Source organism: Anticarsia gemmatalis, chromosome 4, assembly GCF_050436995.1.
Source record: "Anticarsia gemmatalis isolate Benzon Research Colony breed Stoneville strain chromosome 4, ilAntGemm2 primary, whole genome shotgun sequence".
Classification (NCBI taxonomy): domain Eukaryota; kingdom Metazoa; phylum Arthropoda; class Insecta; order Lepidoptera; family Erebidae; genus Anticarsia; species Anticarsia gemmatalis.
This window is the reverse complement of record NC_134748.1, coordinates 1,655,270-1,674,504: the sequence shown is the minus strand read 5'-3', so window position 1 is coordinate 1,674,504 and position 19,235 is coordinate 1,655,270. Positions and strand designations below refer to the sequence as shown.

At 38.0% G+C, this 19,235-nt stretch overlaps 4 protein-coding genes across 4 annotated transcripts; 2 read left to right on the top strand and 2 right to left on the bottom strand.

Annotated features, from left to right (window-relative positions):
* Positions 1–204: 204 nt before the first annotated feature.
* On the bottom strand, positions 205–7,189 carry pea (ATP-dependent RNA helicase pea). The gene is made up of 13 exons (XM_076113032.1): positions 7,001–7,189; positions 5,841–6,778; positions 5,394–5,555; positions 4,992–5,096; positions 4,528–4,674; positions 3,877–4,389; positions 3,436–3,683; positions 2,513–3,179; positions 2,263–2,403; positions 1,651–1,803; positions 1,046–1,371; positions 632–811; positions 205–509 (listed from the first exon to the last, which is right to left on the bottom strand). The coding sequence occupies exons 1-13, from the start codon at positions 7,092–7,094 to the stop codon at positions 287–289; spliced, it is 3,897 nt and encodes a 1,298-aa protein (XP_075969147.1). The 5' UTR covers positions 7,095–7,189; the 3' UTR covers positions 205–286.
* A 237-nt stretch (positions 7,190–7,426) lies between these two features.
* On the top strand, positions 7,427–8,182 carry MED9 (mediator complex subunit 9). Its single transcript, XM_076113034.1, has 3 exons — positions 7,427–7,586; positions 7,680–7,788; positions 8,042–8,182. Exons 1-3 carry the CDS (start codon positions 7,480–7,482, stop codon positions 8,180–8,182), a joined length of 357 nt encoding a protein of 118 aa, XP_075969149.1. The 5' UTR covers positions 7,427–7,479.
* Positions 8,183–8,198: 16 nt separating this feature from the next.
* LOC142972176 (protein NCBP2AS2 homolog) lies at positions 8,199–8,521 on the top strand. Its single transcript, XM_076113035.1, has one exon. The coding sequence runs from the start codon at positions 8,199–8,201 to the stop codon at positions 8,436–8,438; it is 240 nt and encodes a 79-aa protein (XP_075969150.1). The 3' UTR covers positions 8,439–8,521.
* GTPBP1 (GTP-binding protein 1) lies at positions 8,518–19,092 on the bottom strand. Its single transcript, XM_076113033.1, has 13 exons — positions 18,982–19,092; positions 18,574–18,775; positions 17,379–17,490; positions 15,656–15,830; positions 14,290–14,468; positions 13,067–13,230; positions 12,458–12,696; positions 12,065–12,209; positions 11,180–11,362; positions 10,820–10,955; positions 10,380–10,513; positions 10,061–10,216; positions 8,518–9,983 (listed from the first exon to the last, which is right to left on the bottom strand). Exons 2-13 carry the CDS (start codon positions 18,673–18,675, stop codon positions 9,807–9,809), a joined length of 1,902 nt encoding a protein of 633 aa, XP_075969148.1. The 5' UTR covers positions 18,676–18,775; positions 18,982–19,092; the 3' UTR covers positions 8,518–9,806.
* Between the last annotated feature and the right edge of the window lie 143 nt (positions 19,093–19,235).

The window sequence follows — 19,235 nt, the reverse complement described above, 5'->3', positions numbered from 1 at the left end:
GGCCTTCGCACATCCAGGTTAGTTTGTCCTGTGCTCTTACCCGTCGTTGATGTTAATTTGTCAAGCTTAGTTTTGTCTTAGCTTACATAACATTTAACACTAATTAGCACTATGCAAATAAAAATAAACTATTTACATAACCAATCCACATTTATAAACAAGTACACGTAAATTAGCGCTGAGGTACAAAATAAAATTCAAGGATTTACTTAAAACTAATTTTATTTTTTTGCTTTTTATTTTTAGGTCCAAATAATCGTAATATTTACAACATAATATTGGCAGTTTAATTCCTCCTCCTGCGGACTCTGGATATTCTCCAAGCGTTTGGCTCCTCGTATTTGTTGTACAGGGGCTCCAAGCGTTGGTTCTTCTTGAATTTGGACAGTTTGGTTGGGTCTGAGAACTTGAAGAAGGCTGGGGCAAATTCCACTAGCCATTTAGGGTCAATGGTGGTGACTTCTCGCATGTACTCCTTAGTCGTCTGCACCAGTTCGTGATAGATTACCCTGTAAAAAAATAAACGAAACATTAATACTGTCATAAAACAAATCTTATCAAACCTATAGTTGCGTAAGTGAAAAAAGAAATTAATATGAATCTCTTAAGTCTTTAGTGTAGCGTAACTTACCACTCCGGTTGTCTATTGAACAGGGCGCTCGATGGATGTATGTAGACGACCTGACTGTCCACCAGAGTCCTGTACCCCTCCTGCGGGTCCTTCTTGGCGGCGTTTCTAAAGAAACCGGAACATATTGTCTTCTGGATGCGAACCGTGTTCTTGCCTGCTGATACCACGTCCAGTTTATGCCTATAAAAAAAAATATACAGTTGTTATATAATTACAGTAAAATATCAATAATCCATGGTTTAACTCTATATCAAACTTCACTTTGTTTCGTGAGTTAATAATAAAATAAAATCATTAAGAAACTGTCGATAATATAACTATTCCTGCTGCTATAAAAACATTACACTTAATTTCTATAACATAGAGATTTTTAAATGGATGTTACACAGCCACTAATCTATATTATCAACTTACCTATCCATAATCCCGAGCAACTGTTTCCTGACATCCTGGGCACGTTTCAGCGTACGTATCTGTACGAAGTTTTCATAACACCATGCGTTTGAGAACTTATTGTTTCTCCAACTGTTGTACACGGCTAACAGCGTGAGGTGATCTCCCTCCGGCTGATTGAACTTGGCCTTCTTCTGGTCGGCCAGGGCTTGCTTGTCCTTCGGTCTGTAGAACACGTTCTGCACGCTCAACATGGACACGATGGTGAGGATCTCGTCTGAACACTGCAGTGCTACTGACATGATGAGGATCTTTGATAGATTCGGTTCTAGAGGGAATTCTGCCATCTGGAAAAGGAAAAATAAGGTTACAACTATACACAAAATCGAAAGGACGACTTTATAGACATGCTTAATATGTGCCTTATTTTTAAGGTTATAGTGAGCATATAATATTCAGTAGTATTTTAAAAACTATACAATTGCAGAATAAATGTTTTAAAAATCTATAACTTTACTTAGATTAAGATCATTCTGAAATTGGACTATCAGAGCTACAGCTACAAGGTGATGTAATATTTTGTTTAATGTGATAATAAAAAATACGGTATTTCAATGAATACGTACTCGGCGTCCCAGCCTAGTAAGCAATCCTTCGGAGTCGAGCGCAGAGAGCGAGTGCAGTTGTTCCAGCGCCATGATGAGAGACTCGACGGGCGGCGCGTCCATGAAGTCGAAGTGAAGCAAGTCGTTAATACCCATCGTTTTCAATTGTAACACCTGAAATACACAACAGTTAAAAGTATCACACATCAGTTTTAGAATTCCTAAAGTCAGTAGGGTTGGACCAACTACACTTTGTATATCTCTTGCTGTCTATATTACCGACGTTTAAACATCAAGTGTCAATTTATCGTTGTTTGTTTGTAGCCCTTCGTTTTGTTTGTAGTTCGAGAGCCTTTTGACGTGGCTTAACGACTGTTATCTTAGTAGACAACAACCGGGACCGACTTTTAACGTGCCCTCCGAAGCACGGAGACGCCCAGTTCAAATACCACTATGCGGTCACCCATCTATGGAATGACCACGCCAATGGTTGCTTAACCCACAGATCGTTTACCGACCGGTAGGCGCAACTGGCTATGGGGCTATAATTTATCGGTGAAAAGCTATATTAAAAAAACGTAACAAATTCTAACAACTCCAGTAAATCATAAAATACAGTAAAGAAATACGTACGGTAGTAGCGAGATTGGTCCGTTGTATCTCCGGCACGGGCGTGGGCAACATCTCGTCTCGGTAGGCACGCTCCGTGTACAGACGGTAGCACTTGCCCGGCCCTGTACGACCAGCACGACCCGCACGTTGTTTAGCTGCGGCCTGTACAAAATAACAATAATAAGTAAAATATAAGGATAACAAATGGGAACACAAAACAATTCCGTTCCTATCTTCTTTGAAGTCGGTATTAAAAATGTATGCAACATACCTGTGAAATGGGCGTAACAACTAAAGAATCCATTCCAGTCTTCGAATTGTAAACTTTCTGTTTCACGAACCCTGGGTCCACTACGTAATAAATGCCATCAATGGTCAGCGAAGTTTCAGCAATGTTCGTCGCAATGACCACTTTACGTGACCCTGGCGGTGCTGGCTCGAAGATTCGAGTCTGCATTTCAGACGGCAACGCGGAGTACACCGGCAAGATGATCAGCTCCGGTACATCAGGGCCCAAAGACTTCATACGCTCGTATAGAATCTCACAAGCGGTATCAATTTCCTCCTGACCAGTTAAGAACAAAAGAATGTCTCCCGGCGGTTCTCTCAAATGGATTTGCATCACTGTGATCAATGACGCGTCTAGGTAGTCAGTTTCTGGTTCTTTCGTGTATAATACTTCTACAGGGAATGTTCTACCTGGTATAGTGAAAATTGGAGCTTCAAAGAAGTACTGTGAGAATTTAACGGCGTCAAGTGTCGCTGAAGTGACGATCAGTTTGAGTTCCGGTCGTTTCTGTACCGCTTGCTTGAGTAGACCGAATAGTACGTCTGTGTGGATGGTGCGCTCGTGAGCCTCGTCCAACATGATCACTGAGTACGTCTTCAGATCTAAGTCCATGAGACACTCACGGAGCAACATACCGTCTGTCATGTACCTGTGGAATGAAAGTACAGTTAGTATATAGATGCACTTCAGGGAGACTAAGGACTTATTGCACTAATGATGGATAGGTAAATCATGAATTTTGAGACAAATGTTTCCTATTCTAGCAAAATATACAAAAGGACTCATTTCAAAATCATTCTTCTAACAACAACTCGGTCAATAAATAAAAAAATAAGGCTTTTATACATACTCAAACATTGCGATTGTAGCGAGACATATAAATATTGTCTCAGAAAGAAACTTACTTGATGACAGTTTCAGGGCTGGTACAGTCTTCGAAACGGATAGTGTAACCGACTTCCTGTCCGAGCCTACAGCCGAACTCCTCAGCGACTCTCTTAGCGACAGACATGGCGGCCACACGACGCGGCTGAGTGCACGCGATCTTACCGCGAGCGGTCAGACCACACTCCGCCAAGTATTGAGTGATCTGGGTTGTCTTACCAGAGCCTGTCTCTCCAATGACGATGAGGATTTGATTGTCGGCTACAGCCTGAGGGAAGAAATATACGAATTACTACAAAGTTTCAAATTAGTATTATTTATCCCAAAATAATTGCGTTTTTAAAAATTGTGACTAAATAAAATCATTAATAAAATATCTGGGTAAAGCAATGTACAATTTTCTTCGCCGAATATTGCCGCCGATAAATTGTTCCTATGTAAGAATATTGAATAGAACATACCTTTGTCAACTCATCTCTCAGTTTATAAATAGGCAGTGATTGCCTCTGCTCCAACAGCGACAAGTTAGTCTTCTTACCAAACGAAGATTTCTTCCCCCCAATCACATGTTTCTTCCATTCAGGCAGGTCTTGAGGAGTTATACCTGTCCCTCTCATATTCGCAGCTAAAGCTCTGCCATCACTTTCTGGCAGAGGATCTATCCAGTTCTTATTCAAGCCCATTGGCAAGCTCTCCATCTCTGCTTCTCTTTGAATCATCTTTTGTTCTCTTCTTTCTTTCGCTAGAGCTGACTGCATCATGGCTGCTTGTGCTAGGGACCCGTCAGGGTTCTTGACTATCCTCACAGGTGAGAGATCGTGTAGCGCGCGACCATGTCCTTGGAGGAAAGGAGGTTCTTCTTCAACCAGCTCTATTTCTATGTCAGCCTCGCCATCTTCGTCCTTAGGTAGTAGTCCCGTCTCTTCGTCGAAGTCTGGCAACTCACTCTTGTCTATGACGCCTGATGATATCATCTGTGAAAGAGCAAAAAAAAATTTAGACCAGAAATATATTACGTCTTACATTACGTTCCTAAAACTTCGGGTGTAACAAGTATATTAAACGTATATTATGTGTAGAGAAAGCTGATACTGTTTGATAATGTTACATACTTGTTTGATCTCCCATCTCTCAGGGCTGGATATCCTGGTGACTCTCTTGCGGCTGGAGTCCTCGTCAGGGTCGAGACCTCCCTGCAGTCCAGCAAGTACTGTCGCATTTGGCGGCGGACGATCCGGGTTACGACCTTCACGTTCAGCCTAGAATGTTCACAATTATATTAAGTTTATGCAAGAAAGTGATTTAGCAGCCTCATTTTTAAAGGATATCTTTATATATATAATTCTTCTGTAAGTGTGTATGTCACTGAACTTCTCTTAAACGACTGGACCGATTTTGATGAAATTTTTTGTTTGTGTTCAAGGGAATCTGAGAATGGTTTAGCACAATTTTGTCCCCTGGACAATGTTTTTTTAATAAATTTTTAATTTATTAGACAGGACAACGTCTGTCGGGTCCGCTAGTTATTTTATAAAGATGTTACTTAGTAGGCAAATAACTTACTAAGTTGGCTTACCTCTAAATGTGCATGTGATGTTGGGTTGAGATCCTTGCCAGTGTCCTGACATACATCCTTCATGGTGAGGGAGACCTTCTGACCTGTCACTGATAGTACTTTCACCTGCAAATAAAGCAAATTATTGATATAATATCAAGCAAAAAGATATGATATGTAAAGATATATTTAATTGTTAAAAACTCAATGTTATACATTTAAACTGAAATAAATTTTATATTTAGTCATCTAATTTGAAATTTAATGCATTTACCTATAGAAAGCTGTGGACCAGCATTTTATTTTTCGAGCATGGCAAAATACGAGGTGTTACATAAATTGATCCTACAGCTGGCATTTCTATAACTATATCACATCCAAAATAATATTTTCAATAGCAACAATGAATATTAATAAGTTTACCTTGACTTTGTCTCCTCTGTTGACTACTTCAGAGACATTGGTGACTCTGCCCTCAGACCTCAGCTGTGAAACATGCACCAGCCCCTCCCACCTCTTCTTTACACCCTCTATTTGGACAAAACATCCAAATGGCACTATGTTGGCCACTCTGCCGTTGTAAATCTGAGGAAAAAAAATTGAATAAGTATGTATGATTTTAAGTGAAAATATATGACCTTTCAATTTACATTAAATGTATTTTTTTATTTATTTTACTTTTACTGATGTAAGTTAAATAATAAACACATATAAGTTAAATCATAGGTCTATTAAGTATAAACAGAGATAGATAAACAGGAATATTAATGACTCAAAGCATTATCAAATTCATAACTAAGCTGATATCTCATAACTAACCTAGTTATTATAGTTATTCAAAATGTAATATATTGTAACAGTGTTACTCACTTTACCAGGATCAGGATCATCACTCATATCAACCTCAGGGCTCTTCTTTCTAGGCTTCTTGCCATAGTCTCCATATCTGTCTTCCCTCTCCCTCTCTCTGGAAGGAGACCTCTTGCCCCTGGACCGAGATCTCCTGTGCCTTTCCCTAGATCGGTGGCGACTTCGAGACCTTCTTCTTCTATCTCTGTCCCTCTGACTATCACCTCTATCTCTGTCTCTCTCCTCCCGATCTTTGTATCCTTTATCATGGTCCCTATACCTTTCTCCCCTGTCCCTATGTTTGTCCCCCCTGTCTCTATCTCGATTTTTGTCCCCTCTGTCTCTGTCTTTGTCTACTTTGTCATGTCCCCTCCTATCTCTACTTCTGCTTCGTCTATCTCTGCTACGACTCCTTCTATCTCTACTCTTGCTGCGTCTCTTCCTGTCTCTAGATCTATCTCTAGTCCTGCCAGTGTCTTTACGTTCTATACTTGCACTTCTTTCACGTTTTTTTACCTCTTCTTTGGGTTTAGTCTCCTTTTTAGGAGGCTCCTTCTTTGCACCAGTATTTAAACTTGGTGCCAGTGCTTCCAACTCAGCCATGGCTTGATCAACCACATCATCATTAGACTTGCTCTTAGATTCACTTTTAAATATCTCTTTTGATGTCAGTCTTTTGTTTTTCTTTTCATCTTCTTCACTGTCTACTTCATCATCAGAGAATTTTGGTGGCTTCTCATTAGGTATTGCTAGTCCTGGGAACTTGTTAGCTAGTGGATTCTTACTATGACTACTTGACTCTTCAACGTTTGAAGCATTGTTCACAGGTTTCATATGCTGTATTATACGTAACAAATTGGTCATAAATGAATCTGAGAATTCAGCCCCATTTTCAACCAAAGCTTTCTTGAAACAGTCAAATGTTGGATTTTTGTCGGCTATATCGATGATAAATTCAGCTGTAACAAGAAAAAACGGTATAGTTTTAATAAACAGCGTGTAATAGCACATGACATGTTTATGATACACATAAAATGATATTGTGGAGAGTGCAGTATAATACAAAAACGTAGTTAACCACGTTATTCTCAACTCAATTGATAGAAAACTACGAACCGTGAGGCACAACTGCTTTTATTAATGTGAACGTGAATGATTGTAGTTTAACTTTGTCAACTTACCTAGGTCTTTGTCATTTAGCCCTAAATGGTTATCGAGCTCAGTGCACACCTTGGACACCAGCGAAAGATGTTCTAATTTGGCAACCTCATCCATTTTACCACTTTTATTTAGAAATCAGCCATATCAAACACAAATAACACAATATCGCGCAATGCATCCAAATATCGAGAGAAACTGACAGTTATTGTCAATATAAATGTCAAAGAAATGTTAGCTATATTGTCTTTGACAAAATAGAGCTGATCAAAACTCGCCTCCAATACCATTACAATATTTTTCTGTTTTTTATTACTAGTAACACATTAAAATGATGTCATGATTATTTGCCTATGGCAATCTTGATCAAATCAATCAACATCAGCATAACTTTCTTGTTTTCGCAAGTTATCTTAGATTTCTTTCCATTTTAAAACTCTAACTCAGTGTGTTTTTAGGCAAGTGGTTTTTTTCTCATACGTGTCCAGTTCATGTCACTCATATGATGGAAAACAATACAGATCATTCTGAACAAAACAATTTCAGCCCCATAGCTGTGCAAGACGTAGATGTAGACTTTTTGCCAATTGTTTACGAAATAATACGAAGGTATCACGCGTAGTGCTTTTTATTTTTAGACTTGAATTGTCATTTGTAATCGTGGGTAGTCGTCATATAAATATTTTTGTTGTTGTTGTTTAGTGTCGAGAGAGACTTCCATGACAACTCTGCGCTCAAAGCAAGGGAATCTCAGGAGTGCAGTCAAAGAGTACTAGAACTGCAAAAAAAATTTGAAGTTGCCCGTAGTCAAGTAAGCTCTTATCAATAAAAAATACTGTTATCTCTGCAGTAAGCTGTGTATTACGTGATTTTGACAGATGTTATTTTTATACTCCTAACCTCCCAATTTTTGTAAGTTGACTTTTGGCGTTATCATCATTGTTCTCACCAACATTCAAGATTTACATCTCTTTCAAAATATTTGTAGAGCTATGCTAGACATGCTACATTGTTCTCAGACTGTAAACAGTAGTGTAATGATAGTAATGAGTTTTATATTTCAGATAAAGAGGTTGACTGGCATAGACTACAACAAGCAAGACCAGCTGAAACAGTTTGAGATCCTCAGAACTCAACTGAGGCTCAAGAGAGAGCTCCTGCAGAAGTACCGGAATATGTGCTCTTTTGAAACTTCATTTAAGTGAAGTGTACCATAGAGTAATGCCTCTCAGAGCTTTACTCAGATACTTAGCCAACAATGAACAACTGGTGCAGAGACTGGCAGAGTCATACCCTGTGAGGAGAGCTGCACAGCTGGCTGTATCTGTATTCTACAGAGGGAAGGAGAAAATGGAACACATGAACCCTCAACAGCTAAACAGATTCATGTCATTCCTTAAAAGATTCAGTTCTAATGTAAAGGAAGGCATACAAGATGCTAAGAAACAAATCAAGAAGTGACACATGTAAATATTAGTCTAGTCTAGAATGATTACAATGACTATATAGTAGCAATTTTTCAATAAATAATACTGCATAATTTATCTGAGCTAGTTTTATTTTCATTCACTCTGAACAAACCATAAAAATATCCATTTACTTAAACTACAAAAATCACATTATAATGGTACTGTGAAGTTATCAAAATACTGAATTATGATATGGAGTATAGCAGCTAGCCTCACTAACACTATATTTATTGCTTATTGCATTATTGGTTGATGATCCAACTATAAAGTACAACAGAATCATTCATGTGTCCCCTCACCCTCCACAATCAAAGCAATGCAATGAACAAAATCACTTGAACTTCACTTTTTGTCAAAAGGTTAAAATAAATCTATAAACATGTCAACATATAATTAATATTAATCAATTTCAAAACAAAAAATCTTCTGAATCTTGGACAATGTAATTTGGGTTTCAATGTAACATAAAAATAGGAAAATTAAGTAAAAAATAATTTTGCAATCATTGCTTCCCTACCTCATGTAACACATTCGTCATCCCCACCATTTATAGAAATCACATTATGAATGTATTAAGCATTGTCGTTGAACAATAAAAAATATATTTATCACGACGAATTTAGTAGACAAAATTGTACAATATAGAGACAATTACTATAAATGTAGATAAAGTACAGTTTTATTCAAAAATATGTAACCTTCGTCTGTGTACTCAACAGTAAACACACTACGGAAGGGGAACAGGCAAAGGGAATATTGAATACACAGGAAATATCGAACTAAGTACCTTGTACTCTGATTTAGTGCTTTTGGACCAAAACATCTGCGCTAGGGAAGCTCATAAAAGTATTAAAAATATTCTCTTAAACCTAAAAAAGAGATATTTACAGGAGTATCTTTAAAAAAAGTGTCAGCTGCAACTATCGACATGAAATTTTAAAATCATATAGTAAATTCGTCACTCACTCATTACTCACTATTCATCCGCTCTACGAATGTAGGGCTTTGAGCCCTACATTCGTAGAGCGGATGAATACAAAAAAAGTGTGAAGTAGGGCGACCCTAGCGCTCAGCATCTGTTCGACTGTCGTTAACATATTCAAGTAAATCTACACATCTCTCAATTAACAAACATTCTCTCGGTAAATCACGACTGAGTGAGTTACTCGATTATGTAGCGTACAGCACATGGGACCTCGCTCACTAAAAGATTATAATATTTATCTAGAATCCTCGCTATCGGTTATAATTTTTCATTGCGCGAGGTCCTCGTATATTTTATTACTGTGTATATTCGACGACTAGCGTCGATGAGTGTATCGATAGGCGAAAAGATTGAGACCGACGTAAGTATCGGCGCTTAGTTGGCGGCGGCGGCGGCGACGGGCGGCTGGTCGGGGGGCTTGTCGTGGCGCTTGCGCGGGCGCCGCCCCCCGCTCGACGCGCCGCCCGCGCCGCTGCCGCCGCCCGCCGCCGCGCCGCGCTTGTCCGACTGCACCTCGAAGGGCGAGTCTACAGCCGTCACGTCGCTTTCTTGCTGTAAGAAAAATAACATCATTATCAAACATTCAAAAGTTTTCATAATACCGTGCAATGTGTTATTGGTGTACATACAACGTGTGGCGCGTGTTCGTTCGCGGGAGCATGTTGCTGCGAGGTGTTGCGCCGGTCGTGCCGCGTGTTGGTGTTGTTCCGCGGCTGCGGCTTCTGCGTGGCGGGCTCGGGCCGCAGCACGTTGCCTACAGCTTTCGTACGACCTTCACGGAACACCTACGTACGGGAAAAAGGTTCAGTTAGTTAAATAACACTTCTCACTTGGTATTGCAATATGACCTCAGCAGTCGTAATGTACGCCATTTTATTCAAGTTCTGCATCATTTGCTAATTATATTTTTCAGTGTCTTTGCAAACGACTAATGATATGTAAACTGACCATCCTCTGTCCACGCTTGAGGTACTCGGGGTGTTTGATGAAGCGGAACCGGACGAGCGCCTTGTCGCCGGTGCGCAGGCAGTCGCGGGACATCGACAGAATCGACGCCGTCTGACGAATGCTCCCACAGTGTACTACGGGAAAACACAAACAATCATCATTATTGATGGTGTAATTTATTTTATATTAAATTCATGCTCTTTTTTCTAATTCACTTGTTAATTTTCCTAGGGGAAAAAAATACACAAAATATTGAATTAATTAAGTTTAAAATAAATGTACATGAAAACATCCTATTCTCATAGAAAGAGATTTGACAGTATGTGAATCTTTTTAAGGATGCTATTACAGCCCCATAAGAATCTCCACAAAAATGTTAACGGATCGGATTAATAAAATGCAACGCGAATTATGCTAGGTAGATTTGTTTGTGTATTTACCCATAGCCTGATATCTGGATGATATAGTGGTGGGATGGTGCAGCACCAGTATCTCTCCCTCGAACTGCCAGCAAGCCTGAGGGTTCAGCGCCGGAGACACCATCACCATGCCTTTCCGTATCTGAGATCGTTTTATCTGTGAATAAACGTATAACGTAAAAATTACATACAAAACTACGAAACCTACTAACGAATTGTAAATTCTGATTTATGTTCTTGAGCGTTAATTTGGTGCATATTTTCTATGCTTTAAATAAGATAAATTTATTATTAAATTTTAATTTAATTTTGTAACATCTTTTGATTGTTTTTTTTTTAAATAAATAATGGTTTTAAAATATGTTATAGTGTTGAGCGAACCTTCTTGAGCGCGAAGCTGGCGGTCTGTCCGCCGCGCACCTCGGGCACGGGCATGCGCTTGCGGTGGATGCTCTTGACGGTGATGGGCGTGAAGCGGCCCAGTGGGTCGGGGCCCAGCAGCAGCGTGTCGTTGAGCCGGATCACGCCCGCCAGCGTCGTGCCCGACACCACTGTGCCCACACCCTGCACAAACATACATATTACATGTTACCAGGTGTCTTGTCGTCTTTGTCTATAACCATTATTATAATGAACTAGCCGGCCCGCGCAGTCACGATTTTTTTTGCATGTTCTTGTTTTTTCTCTTCATAATAATATAAACCTTTCCCGTGTCATAGACAATTTTACAAAAACAATAAGTCGAGTCGGTTCAATCGTTCTTGAGTTTTGCGCTTAGCAACACCTTTGGCGATTCATTTATGTATACGATACGCTACGTAAGCACAATATTCAAGTTTTCTGGTTGGATGACAAGAAAAGTTGAAAAAGACAACTAATGCGGTTTATCGTATTATTACCATATTCATCTATCTATACTAATATTATAAAGCTGAAGAGTTTGTTTGTTTGTTTGTTTGAACGCGCTAATCTCAGGAACTACTGATCCGATTTAAAAAATTCTTTCACAGTTAGATAGCCCATTTATTGAGGAAGGTTATAGGCTATATATCATCACGCTACGACTAATAGGAGCAGAGTACGAGTAAAAAATGTTACAAAAACGGGGAAAAATTTCACCATTCTCTCTTATGTGACGCAAACGAAGTTGCGCGGGTCAGCTAGTGTAATATATTGAATGAAAAAGATGTGCAACACTCTACAATAATGTTAACTATGGTGTTTTCTGATAGTTTACGTTCAAGTGAATGTGTGCGATGTAATTACCGGTACGGAATAAGTGTCGTCGATCTGGAACTCGGCAGGTTTATCGTCCTGCGACGGCATGCGCGTCTTCAGCAGGTTGAGGAACATCGTGAGCAGCTCCAGGTTCTCTCCGGTCACGTTTGATACTTGGAATATTGGACATAGCCTGCAACAAACAACGAAAATTACTTCCCGTACTTTTATTTTGTTGTATTGAAATGGCTTGACTGCAGTTCAAAGTGTGTGCGAGTTAGTGAGTTAGTGGTACTGGATGATTCCTTTATAAATCAATATAATAGTCTCTTTACAATCGAGATAATCCACTTAACACTATTAAATCACTTTAGTAGAATACAATTTGTTTTCATGCAATAATTTTTTAAAGAAATAATTATTAAAGAATTGAATACAAACCTCTGTGAAACAAAATTAGTGGCGCTAACAATAACATCGTCTTTCGTCTTGACCATGACGGGCACCTTCCTGCAGCCGGAAGACTTGAGGATCCTGATCAGCATCTTGAGATTGTCCTGCAGTACGTTGGGGGGGCACATGTCTATCTTCGTCACGACCACGAACACGGGAACAGAGAGGGCCAGGGCCAGTCCAAGATGTTCTTTTGTCATGCCTACTATACCAGCGTTGGCGCCAATCTGGACAAAAAGAAAAAAAATGCAGTGAGATATCGACTCCTCTAAACCATGTGATGTATGTCAAGCAAAGTGTAGCTTACTTTCTTTTAGGTACTGTAAAAAATAATATTACATTCCAAATTTACATTTTACAATCAGTTTAATCAGTCTGTGGGCTACTTTACTCACGGGTAGTTAGTTGAACCTACTTAGGTTAAGCAATTTTGCAGGAGAGTAAAATAATACGAAACTAGTCAATTCCTAAGGGGGGTTGACGTCAGACAAACAGTTGTAAAACATAAGCTTAGGATAAACGTAGGATAAGACCAAGACTACTCGAGCAAATCAGTTATCTAAAGCTAAAGATATTTTATTATAAAGTGTATCGTACCATGAGCATGCCGAAGTCAGGCGCGTGTCCGGTCATGCCGAACACGGTGGTCTTGAGGTACCGCTCGTGGCCCGCCAGGTCGATGAACGTGATCACCTTGGACGACTTCTCGCAGATCTTCACCCAGTCCAGCGTGCCGTGGTCCGGCTTGTTCACCACGTTACCTGCCACAAATTGATACTTAGCGAAGGCCGGCGAAGGGCATCTATAAAACATTTTTTCGACCTAACTATATTTTAAGGCATGTTGTGTCTGATTAATCTAATAATCGATTGTATTCCTATCTTATAACAACTTGTAGTCAGCCACGGTCAATGCAGTGATCGAAGAGTTTTGGCTGATCACATGACACACCAATCACAAAAAAAAACGAAGTTCAGGAGATGGTTATATTCTTTTCAAAATTTTAAACTGTCGTCATTCTAATTACATTATAATCCATTCAATAGCAAGTACATAAACAAATAACTAGGATCCGCATATAAATTACACAATTATTCATTCTACATAGATTACATACAGATAGTTACACTATTACAGCGAGCCTGTAATTGTATGAATATTCAAACATTCAGTGGTCTAGGTACTTGTAATATAAGGTATTGTGGGTAAAACATCGCGTGTTGCGTATCATAACTAAGGCGTATTATTTAGCTCGAGCGCTCTCGCACCGCTAACGGTATTAAAGTCATAGGAAATAAGTATCGTGACTCATTCAGTTATTACTTGTTCTTATCGAAATCTGATATGAAGTTAAGTCTGTATTGTTTTGGTATATTGTAGGCTGTTTGTTATATAAATAGTGAATGATTATTTGGTAACTGCGATGTAAATGTAATTTCGGAGTTGTGATGGATCTCTTTTTAAACCTTAAAGGGACCTCGAAGATTTTTCTGACGAATTAGACTATATTCCTAATTTGATTACTTACTAGTCAGTAACTTTTTAAATGTTTAAAAAGACTTCACGCTATAAATCCAGTCCATGTAATTCTTAACAAAGAGTTGCCTATACCACCTAATGCAGTTTTTTTCTAGTGAGAGAAACACATACTAATGCACTAGGCAGTACTTCCTGAATATTTTTGATCAATTCCACCGCCAAGAGGATAAAATGGGGGATGAAACTTTATATGAAAACTCTGTTCTAAGTCACAAACCACGCAGACGAAGTTGCGGTCAAAGCTGGTTTAGTCATATAACAAAAGAAAATGGTGAACATACCCATACTATCGAAGCCAAGTATATCGTTGCCCACGGAGCTGGTGCGGCCGCTCTCCATCTCGTGCTTGTGGCGGAACAGGCGCTGTCGCGCGTACCCTCGCCCGTTGTCCAGCTCGCCGTGCGTCAGCACTCCCAGCAGAGTCGACTTGCCCGCGTCCACGTTACCCACTACTGCCACTCTACGAATTAAATATATATTATGTTGTTATGAAGGTAAAGTGTTTGTAGTACTCACTAATAAATGCAAAAATAACTGTGTGGAATCGTGGCTTATTTGACAAAAGCCGTGCGGAACGATCTCTGAAGTTACGCTACGCTTGCTGAGGTTATTTTCTGGATGAGTGACGATATTATACATTACGAGTTCCTCCGTGTTTCGGATGACACGTTAAATTGTGAGGCCCGGCTGTAATTTTCTAAGATCTTTGACAGTCGTTAACAGTAGTCAGAAACTTGAAAGTCTGACAACCAGTCTTACCGAAGGGTATCGTGTTATAACACAGGTAAGTGAGTTATGGAGGGTAAAATACTTTCGTTCCATGTAAAATACTATTATCCAGTTGCATCCGGTAAGACTGAGAGACAACTAAAACATAGTTGGAAGAGAGGCTAGGCCTGAATTGTGTAGATGTAAAACTGTCTAAAAAGTTTAATAATTATTTCACTTCATTTGAGATGTTTCGTTTTATATTTCGTTCAATAGTAATTTATCAGAGAGTCATTGAATTGTCCTAATGCCTTGACCTAAATATTGTAACCAAAGTATTAAGGGTAAAACGGTATAGACAATGTTTAACAAATAACAGCTGTGTACACAAGTTTGCGTGTTTCCAGTCACTAGAGATTAACGTAAAACTGACGCGATAAAAACGACCAACTACTAATGCACGCATATTAAAGAAGTCATAAGAATAAAATCAGTCTATCAACTTCGTCACTAGCTAGATAAGTTTTTAGCAATTTAACATGCATTGAAACAGTTATATTTCAAAAGCTGAGTGAGTCATTACTAAAATTGAGGGGTTTAAACTTACGACCACGATCATGCTATCTTGGCTAATCGTTAGGTAAACCAAAGTGAATATGGCATCATCAGGGTAATTCCCGTGAAATATTTGATAAATGACTACAGAGTATAAAGCAAAGTCGCTATCCGAGTCCGTCTAGATACGCTTAGATCTTTAAAACTAGGCAACGGATTTTAATGCGGCTTTAGTAAGGGTGTTTCAAAAGGAAGGTTTATGCGTACAAGTTGTAAAGGTTCCTTGTAAAATAACTGTTTAAACCGGGCAAGGCCGGGACGGTCTGCTAATTATAAGTAATTAGTACAGCATTCAAGTGACGTCTTTATCCATGTCCTGCCCACCTGATCTCCATAAAGTCGGTGTGGTCGAGCTGCGTGCGCAGCAAGTACTGTCCCGTGAGGCCGGAGCCGCAGTCCCAGCGCCGCAGCTCCACGCACGACACGCGCTCGCCGCTCACCAGCGACTGCAGCGTCGCTACCGACGCGCTGTACTCGTCCTCCGTTAGACCACGACCATCTGCACAAGGAGGAACAGAATATAACTAACATTACTAACTAGCACAGTATAGGTCGTTTCAAAAAGAAAATCTCTTATTTTAGTGTCTTTACAATTCTCTAAGGTCTTGGTCAAGCCTAGATACATATATCGTCCCATGTTTATTGTCATAGGCACCGGCTATATCACTCCACAACAACCCAATAACACATGCCATAGTCATCATAAAAGCTAATTTCTTAAAAACGTAAATTAAACAAAATATTATTCAAATTCCGTCTGTATTACAGCGCTCTCATTATAATCGTTTACTAAATAATCAATCGTTTATTTCTAAGAAAAATGCTATCAGCATTTTCCAATCATCCAAACTGCATCGTGCGTTATATCGTTCATCTGTTTCTCAACTTTATCGTAAGCATTCCATAATAGCTATTAATGAACTATGCACGTGAGTCGCGGCGATAGTTCAGATAAGATTGTGGGATGTTGCGACATTCCTGCTGCTTTATCTATTCAAACATGCATTTACCAAATTGTTTATTAATATGACAGAGTAATGCGGTGAATAAGCCACGTAATATTGCCGTGTGATGATAGCATTCATTCATAGCGTAAGCACTAGAATGCACGAGAAAGTATCAAAGTAGTTGTAGAACTTGCGAGAGATTCTACTCGTGTTGTAGGTGTGTGCCTCACCTCATTCGGTTAAAACTCACTAACCCCCGGTTTCTGAGCTCATGTAGCGGTTGTTTATCTATTCAATAGCGTTTAAACTCGTATTAAAAAACGCTAAACTACCGCTAAATGTACCTCAGAAACCGGGGGTTATTGAGTATACCATTCTTCTAATAACAATAGTTAGATAACTCAAAAAACAAAACATTATACAAAGCAATCCTATTTACATTATACTCGAATTTCAAAACAAAGGAAATCCCAGATTGTGTTTTCATCTTCGCGTATATTTCGTCAGGCAGTTCCCTGGCTTAAGAATAATAAAGAAATGATGCAATAAGGGTGATTCATTGGGTGGTAGACAGTCAAGAAGACGCTTTTAGTGATAAAATAAAGACAGACTTAAAAATAGCAACAATGTTTTAAAATAAAGCAACCATTGTTTACGTTTTTCAAACAAAAGATAACACATAATATTATGATAATAAGGTGAATTAGTCATCAATATTAAAACTGTTTCTATGAGGAAATATTTTGCAATTTGTATGAGTGATTTTGGTTTTACCTATAAGGATAATACTTAGTCACAGCATGCTCATCAGGTTTCATAATGTTTACATCACAGATTATTAAGTTATTGTGGCACATTTTTATTATTTTTTGTCATACATATTAAAGATAGCCTATGACTTTGTTGCAATACAATTTAATTGTGTATGTGTAGTAAAAATAGTAGTGTTGGCAAGATAACAATTTTATTATTTATCATAGTACTTATGCAAACCAAATATTAGAATTTCAATTTTTAGTCAGCTTAGTCAGTCAGTTTGAAGATTCTATTACAATGGGAAAATAATAGAAAGTCTCAAGTGAAATCTGGTTGTAACTCACCTTCTCCTTGTCCAATATCATAAATGATCTCTCCATTTCCTGTTTCCATTCTTTCTAGCAGTTGCTTTCTCAGCAACTCATACTCATCAGCAGTAGGGCTCACTAGCACCATCTAGAATTAACAACTTTTATAACAAAAACTCTACTTTCTTTGTGTTTTAGTATAGCTTTCTTTTGTTTTTAGTGAATTGCAGTAAAATAATTGCACTTTCTAATATTATGAGAGAAAGTTTTCATGAGTTACTTAGACATATAAGTCAGTTTATAACAATCTTTGAGCTCTAATCTAGTGGTTTAATAGTTAAATCAATTAATTAATAATTAATTAAATAGTTTTACAGACTTCTCTTGATCTTGATATAAGCAAAAAAAAACAATGATGATGCAAGCATTATTTATGTGCTTAATTACTCTTATCAAGTCTATATGCCTGGACCAATTTAAATAAAAATTTACAGGGTTATGACAGTTTATATTTTAGAGAAGTAAATAAACAATACTTTAAACAACAACAAATAACAATGCAGAGAGAACTGTAGGTTGTGAGTTTAACAAAGAAGTAAGTTACATGGGAAATTCAATACTTTAAATATAAACAGTTCTGTTGCAGTAGTTTTAATATAGATTGTTTTATTTTATTTTGTCATTGATATAACTTTTGATCTGACATTGAGTGGGTGAATGTCACACATATTGCACAGGATTTGTTCAAATTACTGCTTACATACATCTGACAGTATACCACACAGTATTGATACTTGTGTTTACTATTGATTAAATGTGATGCAATATTATTATGATGCAACCCACACATGCCTTGTTAAATCCTTTGACAGGAATTATATGTGACAATTTAATATAATAATATATTGTATTTTATACTTTTTTACCTTATTTTTGTATAATTACTCTATGAATTTATAGGCAATTAGATTATTTTCATTTATGATATGATTTTAAATTTCCTTGTTATGTTATGCAATGTTAATGTAACTGTTGTAATTAAGTTCACATGGGGTCTAATAACTACATATTTTATATATTATAGTTGAAGAAATAATGAAGTTCTACTTTGACAGTAAATCATTGACCTTCACACTGTATTAGCGCGAACAAATTGGATAATAGAGCGGCGAGTAGGCGTAGTTTACGCGGGAATAACATGTTGGTAAACAAAGATAGCAATGAAACTCACCTTTCCTCTGATACTGGAGTAATCAGTCTCGCTCTCAGGCAGGTAGCCCTCAGGCTCCGCGAGCGGGCTCGACTTCACCGGTGACTCGGGGATGCTATCCATGTTTACTATTGACAATCCGACGAGAGAAAACCAATAAACTGCTACAACATTATGTCATCACGCTATTAAAACTTAAGCACTTCCTTAGCGCCACAGGCTCCTAAAATTTGAAACCACCTTTGTTAGAGAAACACAAAGACAACAATTTTCAAAAATAAGTGAAAAACCATCAATTGATTTGATCACAGATGCTGTAATTTTTTTCGTCAAATAAGTAATATCATGAAACAAATAAAGGATTATGTAACAATTATAGTAATGGCCTATCCATTTTCTTCACGAAATTATACAAATTAAGAAATTTACCTAAATATTAGCTTCAGAGCGAGATATGAAAATAGAATTGCTAAATAAAACAGATGGATTAAATGCCAACTTTTTGACAACTCACACTTTTAGTGTTACTATATAATAAATAAATGTATGTTTTTAAAGTTATTATTTAGCGAACATACAAATCTTTTACCAGTACAATTTCCGAATCCAACTTCTTTTTTACATTAAAAAATGTTTGAATTGTTATTAAGTTATTTTTTAAACAAGAATTGATTTTAAATAGA